The sequence below is a fragment of the Meriones unguiculatus genome, chromosome 3 (genome assembly GCF_030254825.1).
Source record: "Meriones unguiculatus strain TT.TT164.6M chromosome 3, Bangor_MerUng_6.1, whole genome shotgun sequence".
Taxonomy (NCBI): Eukaryota; Metazoa; Chordata; class Mammalia; order Rodentia; family Muridae; genus Meriones; species Meriones unguiculatus.
In genome coordinates this window covers 3,487,494-3,505,699 of record NC_083351.1, presented here as the reverse complement: position 1 = coordinate 3,505,699, position 18,206 = coordinate 3,487,494, and the positions used below count along the sequence as shown (strand labels likewise).

At 52.9% G+C, this 18,206-nt stretch overlaps 1 protein-coding gene across 2 annotated transcripts in view; it reads left to right on the top strand.

Moving 5' to 3' along the window:
• Positions 1 to 18,206, top strand: part of Nphp4 (nephrocystin 4) — a 93,581-nt gene that overhangs the window by 32,398 nt on the left and 42,977 nt on the right. For both annotated transcript variants that reach the window (XM_060378965.1, XM_060378964.1), the window contains exons 10-11: positions 8,281 to 8,463; positions 14,313 to 14,439. In XM_060378965.1, the coding sequence (XP_060234948.1) occupies positions 8,281 to 8,463; positions 14,313 to 14,439 (310 nt within the window). The remainder of the gene's footprint in view (positions 1 to 8,280; positions 8,464 to 14,312; positions 14,440 to 18,206) is intronic.

Below are 18,206 nucleotides of genomic sequence, written 5' to 3'. Positions count from 1 at the left end.
GATAAACTGCTTTGTGAGTTGTTCAAGAGGTAGTGTCTGGGGAGATGGCTTCCTGGCTGAGATTCTGCGGATGCTGTACCTTGTTTGTCCCCATGGAGCTGCCTCTCTGCAGGTAGCCATGGTCCCCAGCATATTTACCAGCTCACTGAATGATGGCACACACTCCCCAAAGCATGAGAATGCAGTGAGGGCCCAATTGCCGACCTACCAGGCAGCCTCCTGTTGCGTGTGCATGTCAAGGTAACTGCATCTTCCGTAGGCATGTGGGAGTGAAAGCATGGCTTGCAGGGTGTTGCATGAGGAGACAGCCCCCTCCCCAAATGGCTGGGAAGTTGTTCTAACTCCTTGTTTACATATTTGCTGATGGTCTTGGTATAGAACACGTTGGTGCTGGTCTTCGGGCAGTGCTGTCTCCCTAGTGGTCTCTGGTGCTGGTATCATGGACTTCGTAGTAGTTACTGTTGCTGTGACAGAATTCAACAAAAGGCGCTGACAGGAGGAAAAGCTATTTGTTTATTTGAGGCACCGTCTCGCTGTGGAGCCCAGGCTGGCTTGGAACTCGCTGCGAGCCCAGGCTGGCTTCAAACTTACAAATCTGCCTGCCTCTGCCTCCTGAGTGCCAGGACTAAAGGTGTGCTCCACCGTGGCTGGCAAGGAAGGGCTGATTTTTGGCTCCTGCTTTGAGGGTCCCATCCTGGTGGGGAAGGCAGTGGCTTGCCGGGGTGGCCTCAGGAGTGGGGGTCGGGGGATCATGGACCCTGACCATTGACTAGGAAGCAGAGGGTTGCATGTGCACTCAGCTGCCTTTCTCCTGTCCCCTTTCTATCCGGTCTGGACCTCCAGGCCATGGGCATGCTCTGCCCACATTCAAGACAGGTCTCCATTTGGAAAAGTGCCTCAAGGACATAGACATCTTTTTCTCTTTAATTTTATGTGTGTGCTTGTACATATGTCAGAGAGTTGGGACTTGGTTCTTTCCTTTCACAGTGTAGGCGCTGGGGATCCGACTCTGGTGTCAGAGTTGGTCACAAGAGCCTTTGTCTGCTGAGCCATCTGTCAGCCTCATGTGCCTCTTAGTTCAGTCACATTGAGGATTGCAATGAAACATCAAACACTTAGCCTGGGCTTGTTTTAGGTCCATGCCTGAGGCCTCTGGCCCTTTGGCCTCTCACTGCAGCAGTGTCTTGGTGAATGTCCTGGTGATGGCTCCTGCTCATACTCAGGCTGAGCGCTCAGGGTTTTCTTAAAGATTTATACATTATTCTGCCTGTGTACTTACATGCCAGAAGAGGCACCAGATCTCACTATGGATACTATAGAGCCATCATGTGGTTGCTGGGAATTGAACTCAGGACCTTTGGAAGAACAGCCAGTGCTCTTAACCTCTGAGCCATCTCTCCAGCCCCCTTTTTTCAAAAAGCCAAAGCACCCGGTATTCCCAGGCGGTCTCCCATCCACGCACTAACCAGATCTGACCCTGCTTAGCTTTCAAGATCAGACAAGATGGGGCGTGTTCAGGGTGGTGTAGCCGTAGACCTGGATTTTCTTTACAGAACAGGGGGAATGGCCTCCACCAGCCCGGATGGAGCCTGGGGTGCTAGGGCTGCCTCCTAGGAGCTCCCTTGTCCCCTCTGCTGTGGTGAACCGAGTCTCGGCTAAGCATGGAGCTTATGTGTCTTCTCGTCTCCTTTTGAGACGAGATGAGATCTGTGGCCGGGACTGCCCCAGAGGTCCTTCTGTGATGGGTATTGTGTTTTAGAAGAAGCTGTTTGATTTTCTGCCTGGCAGCTGCCTTTGGTTGACTCCAGAGACCCAGCTAGAAGCATCTTTCTTCTCTGTCACTCATGGCTCAGAGAGCACCTTTGCATACTATGATCATCTTTCCAGGCGGCTTTCCTGAACCTGCTTGAGAGCACCTTTTCTCCCTAGAGTCAGGAAAAGCCAAAGCTTGGGCCTGGGAGCTGGTCAGGTGACCAAGAGCCTGTTTCCTTGCCCCCTTGGCTGTGCAAACACTTTGTGTTTGTATGGGGCATTGTAGTGAAACTGTGTGTGTGTGGTGTGCTTGCATGTGTGTATGCATGTTGCATGTGTGGGCTCATGTGTGTGGGCCTGAGGTTGGTGTCTGGAGTCTTTCTTGATCACTTTCCATTTTATCCTTTGAGCAGGATTTCTCAAGCAAGCCTGGAGCTCAGTGCCTTAGTCAGGGTTACTATTTCTGTGATGAAACACCAAAAGGAGCTTTGGGAGAAAAGGGCTCACATTTCCTTATCACTGTTCATCACTGAAGGAAGTCAGGACAGGAGCTCAAACCTGGAGGCAGTAGCTGATGCAGAGGCCATGGAAGGCTGCTGCTCAGCCTGCCTTCTTACAGAACCCAGAAACAAAGGTCCGGGGTGGCCCCACCCACAGTGGACCGACCCCCAGCCCCCACATGGATCACTGATTAAGAAAAGTCCTGCAGCCCCGTCTTACGGAGCCCTTTCTCAGCTGGGCTTGCCTCCTCTCAGATGACTCTGTAGCCGGCACACTCACCAATACAGCTAGCCAGCTTGCTCCCCATTTACACGGTTCTGGGGATCCAAAGTCTGTGCCCTTGCTGTGCAGCAGCCGTCTCCCCAGCCACGGTATCTGCATCTTTTGACTTTTTATAGTTACAGATGTGGATTCTGACTGCTTCCTGCTAGGTTTATTCATGGGCATTCTGTTTTCCACGCTGTTGTTCTGCCTGGGGTATTCTCCCTCATTTACATCTCACTTAGCTGCAGTGCTTGTGTGGATAGTTACTATGTCGACCAGACAGCCAGTTCTTCTCACAGAGTGCACTTCTTCCCAAGTTAGACTCTGCGTTGGGAGGAGTGGGGTCGAGCACTTGGTACCTGGGCCTTTCAGTGATGTCGGCTGCGCAGGCAGAACTTCAGTTTTCACATCAAACACTCCTGCCATGACCTTTCTCGTCTGCTTACGTGTGGCTCTTCTGCCCATGGCCTGTTCCAAGTGTGGGCATGTGCTTCTCTGCTCATCCTCTTGACTTCTATCTCGTCCTCCTCTCTCCCGCTTCGCTTCCGGGTCAGCTGTGACCCCTGAGTGAAAGTTCCCATTTCCTGCAGCCCCTGGGTTCTAGTCGACGCGGAGCCTGGGCTGGCCTCCTCCTCACCCCTCCTGTGGACTGGGTGCAGGTAGCAGGGATGAAGTTCTTGTCAAGGTGCTGATGCGGCCCTGTGGCGGCCCGGTGCCATGGGGGAGGGTTGCTAGCCCCCAGGGCTTCCCTGGAGGGAGGGAGAGCGGGCAGGACAGGCTCTCCAGGGGACACAGAAGCCAGGGCGCAGTGCTACCCATGCGGTTGGTTGGTATCTCCATGTCTATGCAGCCTCTGGGTCTGACTCCGGCCTCATGGGTGATGTTCCCTGCCTGTCCACCTCACAGTCACATCTGCAGCCCAGGATGACCAACCTCTGTTGCTTTTTTCACCTCTGACATGCTGGCAGAAAGGAGCCGAAGTCTTCCTAGCCCTTTAGCAAGTCAGGAGTGTTGTTCTAGGCTTGGAACTTTCTTTCATTGCTCACACTGATGACTAAAAATAACGGCTGTGCTTAGTTGAATGAGCCGAAAATACTGCCTAATAAATGATTGCTGTGCGTTTAAGTGACACCTCGCATGCCGGGTCATACATGGGAGAGCAGATGACGCTAATTATGGCTTCTTAGGCTTCCTCTGCTGCTGTGATTGTGTGAGGGGAATTAGCTGGCAGCAGCTGCCAAGTTCACTGCGCCTCTCATTTGCGCTGGGTTGCGGCCCGTCATCGATGCTGCCTGCTTGGGGACCCTCTGCTGGAGGGCTGGCAGGGAGGAGGGGCGTCCTGCCACCACCACCTGCTGGCAGGCCTTGTCACTGTGGCTCTTAGCCTTGTGAGGTTTGCCCCGTGGCCCAGAACTTGGGTCCTTTCCCCTCCCACCATGAGCTGCCTGGCTCAGGGTCTTGGCTGGGGTCTGAGCTCTGGCCTCACAGAGGCCTCTGCAGCGCTCAATGCTCTCGTCACTCTCCTCAGAGAGACAATGGCCACTTAAGTCACTCCAGTTTGTGTGCAGAGGACACCTTGATTGCAATCCTCTCCTCGGGTGCTAGCTACGACTTGGGGTATGTTCTTGTGTGTGTGTGTGTGTGTGTGTGTGTGTGTGTGAAAGAGAGAGAGATACAGAGAGAGAGAGGGAGCGAGGGAGGGTCTTTTGCTGTCTTGGAACTCCAAAAGGCTGGGAAGCAAACCCCAGGGACCCCCGTGTCTTACCTCCTCAGAGCTGGGATTACAAGCATGGCTACCATGCCTGGCATTTTTTTTTTTTTTTTTAACTTTGGTTCTAGAGATCAAACTTAGTAAGCATTGTACGGGCTGAGCTTTCTCCCAGTGCAGCCCTCTCTCTGCTTTTTGGTCTTCTTCTCTCTGTGACTGGCATGATGTTGGGAACATTCAGAAGAAGCACTATGGCAGTTTTCCTTTTAATTTGTGTTTAGCCAGGGGCCCGATGTGGTCTTAAGCATCAAGACTTCTACCCCTCTGGGCCCATCCCTGTGTCTGGAAGTGGCCGCAGTGGCTGCAAGTATGAGCATTGTGGGTGGCTCCTCCCTTCCTCCCTCCCAAGAGAGAATGGCACTGTCACCAGTCTGTGTTCAAAAGGCCCCAGAAGATAATGCTCAGGGTGGTCCAGCAGGAAAGAGTCCTCAGCAAACATCTGAGGAGATAAAGCTCCTGAGGGAACAGAGGCCTCAGCCTGTCTCTCCTCCTGTTACTCTGAGGACAGAAGGTGTGCAGCCCAAGGCTGGTGTCTTAGGGCCACAGCATTTACTCTCACATCTCCTCTGCTCTGCCTCAGCTTCCGTCAGTGCCTGGGCACAGCAAGGTTCGGCAGGCGTGTTTCTCTGGGAGAGGCCTGCTCCTTGCTCTTGCAGGCTGGCCTTGGTTTAGTCCGCACTCCCGCCCTCTCTGTTCCCTCGTTGCTGTCTCTGTCCCTGCATGTCTCTGGCTCCATCCTGGATTGCTCTCTTGCTCTCACCATCAGTTTCCACATAGCTTGGCTGCCCTGGGACACACTCATCTCATATCCCGTGCTCCAGGGAGTGGGATGGGACAGATCTGTGAGGACCCTAGGCTGGAACATCTCCAGAGGTCAGTGACAGAACCACATGTGTGGCTTTGCTGAGCCTTCAGTCTGATAACAGAACCCGGCTTATGACCCGTCTGTGCGCCTTTGCCTTTTTTTTTTTTTTTTTTTAACTAATTTGTTATAGTTAAAGGTGTAAATGAACACTATTAATTTCAGAGTGGTTTGGACTCTTTGTCTGATCTAAATTTGGCAGGATAAGAAATTGTAAAGTGGTTAATCTTTTTGATTTTACCTTGGAGATAGGGTTGCCCTGTGTTGCCAAGGCTTGTCCCTGGACTCCTTGCCTCAAGGAGCCCTCCTGCCTCTGCCTTGTGGGTAGCTGGGGCTGCAGAGTGCCCTGTGGTACCAGCTAGCCTCTCTAATCCTAACTGTCAAAATCCTGGGCAGCGGAAGCCTGCTGAGTGACCACTCTTTCTCTATGCATGTGCTTGGCTGCACCGGCTTTTTCTTGTCAGTTTTGGGGAAGGGCCCCTGAAGCAGGGGCAGGCTGGCCTCATGACACAGGCAGGCGTGTGGAGCTCAACTGCCAGCAGCTCCCTGTGAGCCCGGCCTCGGGAGTGATCGGTAGCTCACCATCATCTCTTTCTGTTAAAGACAAAAGTGAGGAAAAGCGGATGTTTATTAACTGGCAGGCACTCCACTGAGCAGGGCTTTATATTGATGGAGACCTAAACAGCCACGGAGAGCCGTGAAATTGGAGAATGAGATGTCAGGCTCACCTAATTTGAGAAACGCAGCGGAAGGCCTTGAGGCAGTCCCAGCGACAGGGATTCCGTGAGCAGCTGTGTTTACAGGGGCGGCTGGCTCCTGAGTTTAGGGTGTTTTACTTGACAGTGCTCTCACTTCCTGTGTATGGTTGTGCTTTGAGAGAGCTGATCTGTGCCCCTGCTATTACCCAGCACCTCCCAAAATCTGTCCTGCCCGTTCAGGGGCAGGGTGGAGGTGGAGGCAGGGCAGTAGGTCCCACTTGCTGGATTCTTTGCTTTTACTTTGGGGTTTCTTCACACCCAGTGGCCAGGGACCCAAGCCTCATTAACATAGGGATGGGAGCCTGGCAGCACCTAGACCCACCATCTGCCTGTGGGAAGGAGCAGCCATGCCTGGATGGTCGGCACATGAAGTCCAGGTGCACAGCCAGACAGCAGTCAGGAAGGTGAGGAGTTCTGTCTCGCGGGTGTAAAGAGCACCCGGCAGGCTGCTCATTGCAGACTGGCTCATTGCCATTCACTCTGTTGCTGAGCTTCTTGGCCCTTGAACTAGGCTGTGGCTTAGTCCAGCAGAGACCTTGTTGTGAGTGTGCGGCATCTGCCTGGGACCCTGGCGTGCCATGCCTGGCAGTTACGGTGGCACGGCCGCTCCTTGATTCTAGTGACGTGAGCAGGGTCTGCCAGGACCTCGGCCGCTGCTGGAACCCCGAGGTCGTTTTTTCTTGCTGCAGCTTATCCGTCTTGTCCTGGTGTCCTTTCCTTGAGGGTGGCGCCTCATGTATCCATCTCAGGCAGGTGTGGACTTCTGACCTCATCAGGAGAGGTCAGCCAGATTGCGTCCTCCACTCCACAGTTTTGCTGGCTGCATGGCTCTGTGCCTCCGGGTACCCTTGTCTGCACCAGTAGCCAAAACCTGCTGCCTTGGGCCATGAGCCATGTCATCTGGTATGTTTCTTGGTGTGTCGGGCTGGTCGGCTACCCATGAAGAGTGTCAGGAGGGGACAGTACTGGGTTCAGGCTCCTTCACCTACTGCTGCCACGGGCGTGTTTCTTCCGAGCACATGGTGGCCAAGCTGCGGGCCCCAGTGAGAGGCAGGCTGGGGGTCCTTCCCCGGGCCTCCCACACTGGAGTTCTGGGTCAGTGGCTTCCTGTGGACCATAGGGGTCTCCACCTTCCCAGGCAGCCTCAGGAGCTGCCAGTCAGGACTTCCACCAAAGCCGTTTTTCTTGATGGGTCTGGTGGCATTTCTGTACAGCACAAAGACCTGGAACTCAGCTGTAATCTTCCTTAAAAGGTAAAAAGATGAAAGTGACAGCTTCAGACTGCAGTGCTGAGCGGAGCTCTACGTCTATGTTTGTAGAGGCAGCTCCCTGCACAGGGCAGATGCCTGTGAGCCAGGGTTTCCTCCGGCCTTGTTCTTTCATCTGGCCGCTGGCCGAGAGGGTGCAAGGAGTGTTGCATGGAACAGCCCGAAGGCCGCTCCATCTGTGTGAATTCATTTTCTGTTCAGTCTCTGATGAGCGTGTGTGCGGTAACCCTAGACTGATCACGCATCTCCACCCCCTCATACACACACACATACACGCAGCTAAGCATGTATGTATATCTATACACACATGTACACACACCTAAGCATGTATGTATATCTATATACACACATACATATCCGCATACCTAAGCATGTATGTATATATGTACACACACATACATATACACACACCTAAGCATGTATATCTGTATACATATATACACAAACCTAAGTATGTATGTATATCTGTACACACATGTGCACCTATGCATATATATATACCTATACACACATATACACCCCTGTGCATGTATGTGTATCTATATCTATACATATACACATACATTTACACCTATGCATGTATGTATATATACATGCACATATACAAATACATACACACAGACACATGCACACCCATACACATACTCACACTCTCCTCGCATACTTTTACCCACTCACACATATATACACATATAGCCCCTCACAGATGTACTTACACATATGCACATGAACATCTCTCTCACTTATACACACACACAGACACACAAACAGCATTCTTTGGCAAAGCTCTTGAGCAGCGCAGGTGCCACTCTGATTTTCCTGCTGCATTTGAGGAGTCGGTGTGTCTCTAAGGGCCTACAGGTCTTCAGGCGCCTCCCGAGCAGTGGAGCCTGGTGGCCCTTGGTGCCATGAGCCCCAGGAGGACCCCACAGGGTCAGGATGGGCTGCTTGCACTAGGCACGCGCCCCTGCTGCCTCAGCTCCCTGTGTGGGTGAAGGGGTGTCGCGGCCCCTTTCTGTGGTGACTCTGGAGAGTTCCGGGCGACCACCCGTTGGCTGCTGCGCTAACCCGCGCTAACCCGCGTGGCGGGCTTCCTTTCCTTTGCAGGCTGGCTCGACCACCTCTCTGTCCAACTTGGCGTGCATGCACATGGTTCGCTGGGCTGTCTGGAACCCCGAGCTGGAGGCCGCCTCAGGAAAGGTCACACTGCCGCTTCAGGGTGGAGTCCAGCTCAACCCCTCGCGCCGTCTGGTCTACAAGGTGCCTTCAGCTAGCATGAGCTCCGAGGAGGTAAACGCTTCATAGTGTGACGCTCACATGCGTCTAGCAAGTTCGTGTGTGTGTGTGTGTGTGTGTGTGTGTGTGTGTGTGTAGTGTGTGTGTGTGTGTGTGTGTGTGTGTGTGTGTATGTGTGATATAAGCGTACAGTCACCCGTGAGAGTTCCTGTGGAGGACAGTGGTTGACACCAGATATTTTTCCTGTGTTCTTTTCCGTCCTGTTTCTGGACACTGCTTCTCACTGAACTCGGAGCTTGCTGATTGGCTACCCTGGGGTCCCCCTGTCTCCACTTGTGCCCCAGTGCTGAGGCTGTGGATGTGAGCAACCATACCTAGCTTCCGTGGGTTCCGAGGATTGAACTCAGGTCTTCACACTTGCACAGAGTGCTTTCTCCACCAAGCCACGTTTATTTATTTTAAAACTCCACATTGACTAGCATGTTTCCAGTATTTCACGAACAATACTTTTCCGTGTCCCGAATGTTGTCCTTGCTGTTTGCTGAGTCGGGATTAGGCCAGTTTCATCCTGGGTCTGATAATATCCTTGTTTGCTTCTCCTCCTCTGGATGCCTGCTGGGCCAATTTGCACACATTTTGTCTTATGCGCACTTGGTGAGGAGTTTTCCTCGGCTTCTGTCCATGTTTGGTGCCCCAGAGGCGGGCTGCGTGTGGTTTTTGCCAGGATGGTGAGTGGCAGAGGACTAGCCAGAGCGCTGGCTTCGGCCCCCAGCTGGGCTTTGCACCCAGCGCAGACCCCTGTGGGCCGTGTGGAGCTGCAGGCCCACAGCAGACTCACCTGGACAAAGCTGCTTGGCTGGGGCATTCTCTGAGCACCAACCTGGAAAGCAAGGAAGGTTAGGAGAGGCTGAAGGATGTGTGTGTGCCCACCTGCCCTGCCCGCCCTGCCCAGGTGTGGTCTTGGAAGTCAAGCGAGCCAGGGCACCGTGGACAGGTGTGGAACTGTGGCTTGGCTCAGGCCAGTGTCTGGGGTCCACCCTAGCCCTCTAGGGTGAGGCAGCCCCCCCATGTGGTGTCTGCAGTGAGCTGGTCTCAGCAGGACATGGAGCCCTTACCCTCATTTCCTCGTTCTGAGCACAGGGTCCGTACCTGTCATCTCACACCGTCACGTCTGTGCTGACTCTAGCGACAGCTCTTATTTCCTGTGTTGTTATTTACAATCTGGCTGATGCTTTGGGGACCCGCATCGGGGAGCAGCTGAGCGAGCACTTTCCCTGTTATGAGCAATGTCTCTCATTGTGGGACCACATTTTGCTGTGTCTCCATATGGTCTGTTTGAGCCCTTATTATGAAATCACCATCAGAAATCTCAAAGCCATTACCATCCCCCCTCTCTTCCTCTCTCCCTCTCTCTTTTCTCTTCCTCCCTCCCCTGTGTGTGTCTCTGCTTCTGTGTGGTTATGTCTTTCTCCCTCTCTCCCTCCCTCTCTCTCTTTCCTTCTCTTTCTCTCTCTCTCTCCCTGTCTCTCTCTCTGTCTTCCCTCCCTCTCTCTCCCTGTCTCTCTGTCTCCCTCCCTCTCTCTCCCTGTCTCTCTGTCTCCCTCCCTCTCTCTCCCTGTCTCTCTCTCTGTCTCGCCCTCCCTCTATGTCTCCCCCTCCCTCTCTGTCTGTCTGTCTCTCTGTCTCCCCCTCCCTCTCTGGCTGTCTCCCCCTCCCTCCCCCTCCCTCTCTGTCTCCCCTCTGTGTCTGGCTCATGTTGTCCCGTGTACAGCTTGTATTGCCACTTCATCAATTTCCCTTTTTGAGTGTGCACACTGTGTCAGGCACAAGGATCTTGAAAGTTTGACGTGGTTGGTGGCACATGTGCCGAATACCACTTCTGAGTTCCATTTCTCAATCCCAGAACTGCTGACGTTTCTGGCTGCGCTGGAGGGTGTTTGGCTGCATCTTCACCCTTGGCCACTAGATGTCAGTAGCATCCCCAGTTGTGGCAGCCAAAATGTCTAAGGAGCCAGAGAGCCTGTGGTTGCGGAGCGGCACTCTGAGCAGACAGACTCTGTCTTCCTGCTCTGGCGAAGCACCGTGGCGACTTTGTGTGTTCCTCACTCGAATGAGGTGTGTGCCTTAGCTGTGTCCTCTCCCAGGCAGCTCTGCAGCCTTGCTGCAGCTCTGTAGTTCAGTGACTGTCTTTTGAACGTACACATGGACAATAGGAAGCATGTCCCTGAGCCCATGGCATCACAGCTGAGCAGAAGCAGCAGGTGACAGTCAAGGGAAGCAGCAACCATGGAAAAGCTGCACTGTTTCTTAGAAGCGTCACATTGTTTCTTAGAAGGGCTCACATTGTCTACGGTTCTCACTCTGTTTGCCATGAAGCAAGGGACCATCTCATGGCTGTGTTTCCTTCCTTCTCTTGTCCTTGTCTTGTCTTTTTCCTTTGGATGAGTAATTCTTTAAAAGTATTTATAGCTCCACAACCCACCACTTACTGTTCCTAGCTATGATTTATAGTTATTTACCTTTGATTTTGAAGTAGTGTGCTTCCTGTGCTATTAGTTTATCATCTGTAGACATCACACACTGACTTCCTGAACTGATGGATGAGGACATTAACTGTTTCACACTCCTGTCCTCTTTACAAAGCACCTGGCCTTAAGCAGGATGCACATAGCAGGCCTGATTGGAAAGTTGAGGGGTCCCCAGGAACTGGGCAGTGCTCACGAGGAGTGCTCGGAAGCAGCCTACTTGCAAAATTCCAAGCTTATTGCAAGCTTCGTGGGTGTGATCTGACCTCGGACTGCAGGGGCAGGACTTTGAGACCTGAGCTGTGAGCGTGCAGTGGACTCTGTCCAGTCACAGGACTGCTCACTGGAGGAGCATGGGCAGGAGATCGGGAGGACGCTGGGCAGGCTTTGAGAGCGGCACTCGTGTGGTCACCACTGCCCACAGGAACTGATTTCTCATGACACAGTGTCAGCTGTCTTTCTTCATGGACTGCAAAGCAGCCATAGAGTCCTAAAATATAATCTTTAAAATGAGTGCAGTGTAACCTCAATGAGTTTGTGCACCAGGACCTAGACAGGGAGGGGGTTAGCTGACAGCTAAATGGTTCAAAGGCTGGTTGCCAAAGATCTTAAGGCAGCCATTGTGAACATGGCCACACATAGCAGCTACCACTGCTGTGAAGAGAGAAGATTCAGAGAAGAGCCCGATGGGAGCTTTAGAACTGAGAAGCGACACAGTTAAAATCCTCACAAGATGTGCTCTGTAGCTGGCTAGATGACCAGAGTCTGTGACTCTTGAAGATCCGTCAGCAGAACGAAGGCCACCCGAGCCACAGGAGTTGATTGGCGGCAGCAGCCAAACCCCAGTGCTGAACAGTGGAATGGTACCTGAGTCCAGCATCTGAGTGAGTCATCAGAGTCCTGCCTGGTGCAGGAAGCACCTCTGAAGATATGATGACAGGAAACTCCTGGCATGAGACACAAACCTAGATATCCAGAGGGTCAGCAAAGCGCAGAGGTAAATGGGGAGTAACCTCAGCCAGCCACTGTGAGCCACTGAAAACTAAGAGCAAGGACAAAGATCGGAACAGAAATAGAGAAGCAGGTTCCTCTCAGAAGCCATGAGGGCGAGTGGGAAAAACAGACCTTGGAACCCAGAATTCTGTACACATTGAGAGCTGTCAGAAGCACAGGCATTGCCTCCCCCAGTGAACTGAAGGAAGGGAATTTTGGAGCACGGTGCAGGAAGCAGGGTGGCCATTCTCTGGGGATAGTAGCTCTCAACCTTCCCAATGCTATGACCCTTTAATAGAGTTCCTCAGGTGGGTGACCCCAAGCATAAACTTTTCATTGCTGCTTCCTAACTGTAATTTTGCTGCTGTTGTGAATTGTATTGAGCTTTCCAATGGTCCTCGGCCACATGTTAAGGTCTGCTGCTGTAGAAGGAAACATGGAGGCAGTGGAAAGGAGGGCTGAGTCGGCTTGACGGAGGTTGAGGCAGAAGTTAGTGTATCCCGGGAGATCTTCAAGTTGTTTAGTTAGGAAGGATGAGACAGTGCCAAGGTCAAGCCAGGAGTGGGTTTAGAGGGGAGGCTGAGAGGGCTGTGTTCCATCCGCAGAGGCGAGGTGATCAGACTGAGAAGAGCTAAGTATTGTTTATTGATTTCATTTACTTATTTATTGGAGAAAGCGTCTGACGGTGTAACCTGCACTGGCCTCAGACTGGTGGCTACCCTTCTCTCAGCTTCCTGAGAGAAGGTACACCACCCATGGCCGATTTTATCTTTAAAAACCTTAAAAAGAAGTCATTAACAGGAGGGTACCATATTAATTACAATTAATTTTGTTGTGACCCAGAATACCAGACAGAAATAAGGGAGAAAAGGCTAACTGTGTGCTCTTCACCCAGTATCAGAGGGACCACAGTGTGTCCTGGTGGGAAGGCGGGGTGGAGCGCACGGAGGTGGGAGCATTCGGTCCAGACTGCTCACACAGGATGGCAGGACACAGAAGGAGCTGGCCAGAGTCGGACGTGGATGTGTTCTTCAAAGATGGCTCCCAGAGACCCCTGTGCAACAGCCAGGCCTTACCCACTAACGGTCCACAGTCCTTCAAGACAGCTCTGGCCTATCCTGTTCATCCCACTACTGCCCACGAGCCTGCGGGAAACATTTCAAACCATAACAGTCTAAACCCAGCAGACAGAGAAAATGGAACTGTTCTGAAGAAGGCAGAGGCGGGAAATCAGAGCCCAAGGAAGATCAAGTGGTGGGAGTCACGTCCCAGACAGAAACAGGGTCTCCCCAAATGGTCCATGAGGACCATGGTTTGAATGTAACGATGCCGGTTGAGGGTAAAGGAACAGGGGAAATTCCATGCAAACACTGACTGAAAAAACCAAACCAACAAACAAAAACCTCCAGCATGTTTATATGAGCCAAAGTAGACCTTGCAACAGAGAAAAATCCCAGCTCAGAAAAAAAGAATTGAGGTTTTTTTCATTTTTATTTCATGTGTATGAGTGTTTTGTCAGCATGCTTGTCTGTGAACAATGAGCATGCAATGCCCAAGGCGGCCAGAAAAGGAAACTAGTCACAGATGGCTGTGAGCCACCATGCAGGTGCTGGGAACTGAACCTGGGGCCTCTGCCTGAGCAGCAGTGCTTTTAACTGCCAAGCCATCTCCCTAGCCTCTCTAGCTTTGAATGTTTTTATTTTTACAAAACAGGGTGACTCAGAGCCTCCCCTAGCAGCCATTTCACAGACAAACGAGTTCACACAGCAGCGTGTCCACCACTGTTTGTGGCGCCTCTGTGTACAGTCAGGAGCCGGCAACCAGCCAGGTGTTCCCAGGAGTGGGTGGATGACTGGGCCACACTGGTACAAGGGGACCGGACCCAGGCATGAAGGGCGTGGGCTGTCCATGTGTGTCCACAGTGCGGGCGGGCAGCCCCAGGGTCGTTGAGTGAGTGAGTGAGTGAGTGAGAAGGCCGTTCTCTAGGGCGTGTGCCTCCTGACTGGGTTTATATGAGCCTCTCCAGAGGGATGGGGCCGGGCCGGCACGTGTCTTAAACCCACAGGACGTTCTCACGCATGTAAGTCAATATTACATGTTAATTAAAAACCGCACACATCCTGGCTTATTAAGCATCTGAAACTATACTTCCGCTTGGGCAAATGTCATTCCCTGATAATATGATCTCCTGGGATTTTAATGCAACAACTAATTTTCTTCTCAGATTACTTGTTTGTGATCTAAGAACACATGGCTTCCAGAACCTTTGCTCGCTTGCTCAAACTTTTCTGGAGGGGCCCGGGCTGTAGGGCTGGCAGTTGTACTGCTGAGTCATGGAGACCTGCCCGTGAGGGTGAATTGTTTCTCTTGTGGGGTCAATCACAGGTAAAGCAAGTGGAGTCGGGAACCATTCAGTTCCAGTTCTCGCTGAGCTCGGACACGCCCACAGAGTACGCTGGCGGCCCCAAGGCAGGGCGCCGATCCTCCCGGAAAGCAGCCGTGTCCCCTTTGGGTGAGTTCTAGAGCACTGACCCTCAGCTGCAGCCTGCTTCTCACCCCTGGGCGCTGGGTAATTGCCACAGGTTGCTCTGCTGACACAGTTAGCTGGTTTACCCCACAATGATGGTGTGAACTGGACGGTGTGATCATGTGTGGGCCAGCTGCTTGTCACCCTGCCGTCAGCCACAGCTTGGTTCAGTTACTTAACCCCTCGGGCAGGCGAGTGTCTGCTGGTGACTTCACCAAGGCCACTTGGCAGGGGCAGCCTGTGCACATGGGAATTTGAGTCCAGGGGGAAGCGGTGGCCACCAGCCCGGGTTGCATGTTCTTGCTGGCATCCTTGTATTTGCGTTGTAGCCCTGTTGACTTAACGTGTGACTCTGGGAGCTCCCTTCAGGACAGGTCATAACGAGATGCAAATGGCCGTGGCCCCCGACAGAGGATCAGTCCTTGCCGTGTGAGTGACAGGTCCACAGCTGTGTGTGGGTTGAAGTGTCCCTGCTGTCCCTGAGCTTGGGTGTTCCAGCATGCCCTGTGTGGCCTGGGCCTGTGTTCAGGGCCTTTGCTGTAGGCCTGAGGCCTGACTGAGACCTGGCCCTGTGCTGAAGCCGGGGTAGAGGGAAGAAAGACACGCACAGCAGGGCCCGTAGGTGGGCTTTGAGCTGTGGCCTGAGGTTCCAGAGCAGATCTGTCTCCTGCTAACGGAGGGAGACTTGTAGGGGCCCCGGACACAGGTGGTCTCATCCTTCATGACTGACCCAGATGGATGGATGGGGAATGAGCAGCTTGTGAACTTATGGAGCAGAGCCCTTGTGAGGTCCTCCTCCCGCTGTGCTTATACCCTCCTGCTGTGCTCCCTCCTCACTGTGCTCCCACCCTCCCCCTGTGCTCTCCTTCCTTACTGTGCTCCCACCCTCCTGCTGTGCTCACACCTTCCTGCTGAACTCTCATTCTTACTGTGTTCCTCTTCCACTGTGCTCCTCTCCTCTCTGTGCTCCCTTTCTTACTGTCTCCCACCCTCCTGCTTTGCTCCCACTCTCCGCACTGTGCTCCCTCTCTCCTGCTGTTCTCATATCTCTCACTGTCTTCCACCCTCTGGTTGTGCTCCCCTTCTCCCACTGTGTTCCCATGATCCCTCTGGCTGCCCAGCAGCAGAGGATGCCAAATGCCACAGAGGGCATGCTGTCCCGCTAGCATTTTCCTCCTCTCCCCACTCAGCTTCTGATAATCTGGATGGTTCTGACTGGCTGTTTTCTGTTCCAGTTTGGAGCCCACGTCCTGGCATAGGATACTCCATATTTTGAGAACTGGTTTGTGAAGCTTGGTCCTCTAATGGGGTTTTCTCGTTGGTAGACCAGTGGCCCACTGACCCTTTTGGCCTACAGCTATGTGTGCAGACCTGTTTTCCTGGTCATTGGGAGGGTCTGAAATGCCTAGAAGCAGACACCAAACCCTAACTGTCTGGCGAAAAGACGAGTTGTAGGCTCCGTCTCTGTAGAGTAGTGGAGTGCCTAACCTTCTGGGTAAAGTGCTTAGCAGACGTTTCAGGGTTGTTTCTGCAGTGCGTGCGTTAAAGGACCCATCTTACATAGGCGGAACCCGGGTGCGCACACTTGGGGTGCTGCCAGGACGTCTGCAGGACCCTGGGCGGTGGGCAGCAGGTGTGCACTCTGTCCACTCCCCCTCATGGAGAGCAGCTTGCGGACTTCAGTGCTCTTGTTGGCTAAGCTGGAATGAGTTGGTCAGTTCTTTCTCTCTCGAGTTTGTCTTGTAGATACAGCACAGCTGCACCACATAGGCTGTGACCTTCCAAGTGTGTCTGTGGTGAGCCACCCTGGGGTCAGGGCCGGGGGTGTGCCCGGCCCTCTGTGCTAAGAATATCTTCAGTTTTTTCTTTAATGTTTAGAAAGATGGAACACTGCGGTTAACGATGGTCGCCAACCTGTGTGTGGCCAGAGGCGTGCGGGCCTCCCTGAACCCATCCCTGTAACTGTGTGTCATTGCCCCGACACCTCCTGCCCTCCCTTTCTCACTCCCCCTCTCCCCCTCCCGTAACCTGCGAAGCTCTGACCTGCTGCCTTCTGGATGGACTTGGGTGTTTCCTCCTCTTTGCTCAGAATTCTCCCTTGTTGTCTGTTGACTGTTTGTGAGTCTAATGGGTGTTCTAACGCTCTGAGGACGCTTTGAACCTTTGGGTCTTGCTCTTCAGCTGTGCTGGGCTGGCCTGATTGGGTAGGGCTTACTTCCCACCCAGATGCCTCATGAGCTTGGCCCGCACTCCCTGAGTGAGACTTGAGGTTGGCTGGTGAACCTCATGGCCCCCTCCTTCCTGATGGTCTGTCTGTCTGTCAGCTTCCTGTGGGTCCCCTGCTGGAGATGGCAGTCACACTTGCGTTCCAGAGCCGTGCTCCTCTTTCCTCGACAGATACCACCCTGGTGTCCTGGCTCTGTTTGGTCAAGTTCACCCACCGTGCTGACTGCTTCCTCTCTCTCTCCCTGAAAATTCTTGGACAGGCAGCATTGGGGACCACTAAGGACCTCTGCCTTTGTTGCCTGATAGTTAGGGTCTTCAAGTCATTCCCTCCTCCCCTTCCTTCCTCATCTCTCCCCTCTCCTGGCCTCTCCTCCCCTCTTCACTTGTTTTCTCTCCTCCCCTTTCTTCTTCACATGGGTGGGAGGACAGGTCTACCCGGAGTCCTTGCTGCTGCTGTCAGGTTTCCAGGCTGCTGAGATGACCCTGCCCTCCCTAATCCCTTTCCTTGCTATTGTCCAGGGCTTGTGCAAACCCTCCAGGCTGCTGGAGCTGATCTGTGTCCCGTTACTGTCTTAGCTGGTGCTGTCTGCCTCCAGTGTGCTGTACCCGCACACTGTGTTTATTTTTTAGATATATGCTAATTTTTAAATAAAATAAATCCAGTAAAGGGCAGCCAAAGCAGTTTGGGAGGAGAGAAGCTTTGCTATTTTGGTTTACATATCCACCCATAAAGTTACAGGCCCAAGAACAGTGTGGTATTCTTGGGGTGACTGGCGTCCTTGGGGTGATGGATGATGCCCTTGGACAGGTAGGAAGCCTGTGTTTCCTGTTGCTGCTGCAGCAACTTGACACACACTTGGTGACCTAAAACAGTGCTCCCTGATTATCCTGCCATTCTGCAGAGGCCACACATCCACAGTGGCCTCAGCGGGGCTGCGTGCCTTCCACAGGCTGCAGGGTGAATCCGCCTCTTCTCCTTCCCTAGTCCAGTGGCTGCCCCTCCCCAGCTCCTTCCTGTATCCCAGTAGCGGGCGCATCTCAGCACTTCGTGCTTACAGGCTAGCGATGCCTTGGGCTCTGCTGAGGGGGTCTCTGGCCCTCACTAGTAGGCTGTGCAGATTAGGATGTGACTGCCTGAGCGGGCAGGGAGCAGTGGGCATCGTGGTGACCACAGGGAGTCAGGGCAGATCAGCCAGTAGATGGTGCTGGCACACCTGCTTGTACAGAAAATGCAAAATTCACTTCTAGCTTTATGCAGCTCATATAGGTGTTGAAAGGTAACTTCATCTCTCTCTTTCTCCCTCTCTTTTTCACACACACACACACACACACACACACACACACACACACACAGATTAAAGAACAAAGCTTTAGAAACGGTAGGAAAATGGAGATGTTTAATATGACGTAACCAGACAGAGGTGATGTACAGCAGCCACAGAGCCCAAGACTCTGCCATCTGCTGCAACAGAGAGGCACAGACCCCAGCAGTGTAGTCAGAATGGCCCCGGCTGTCCTTAGGTTTT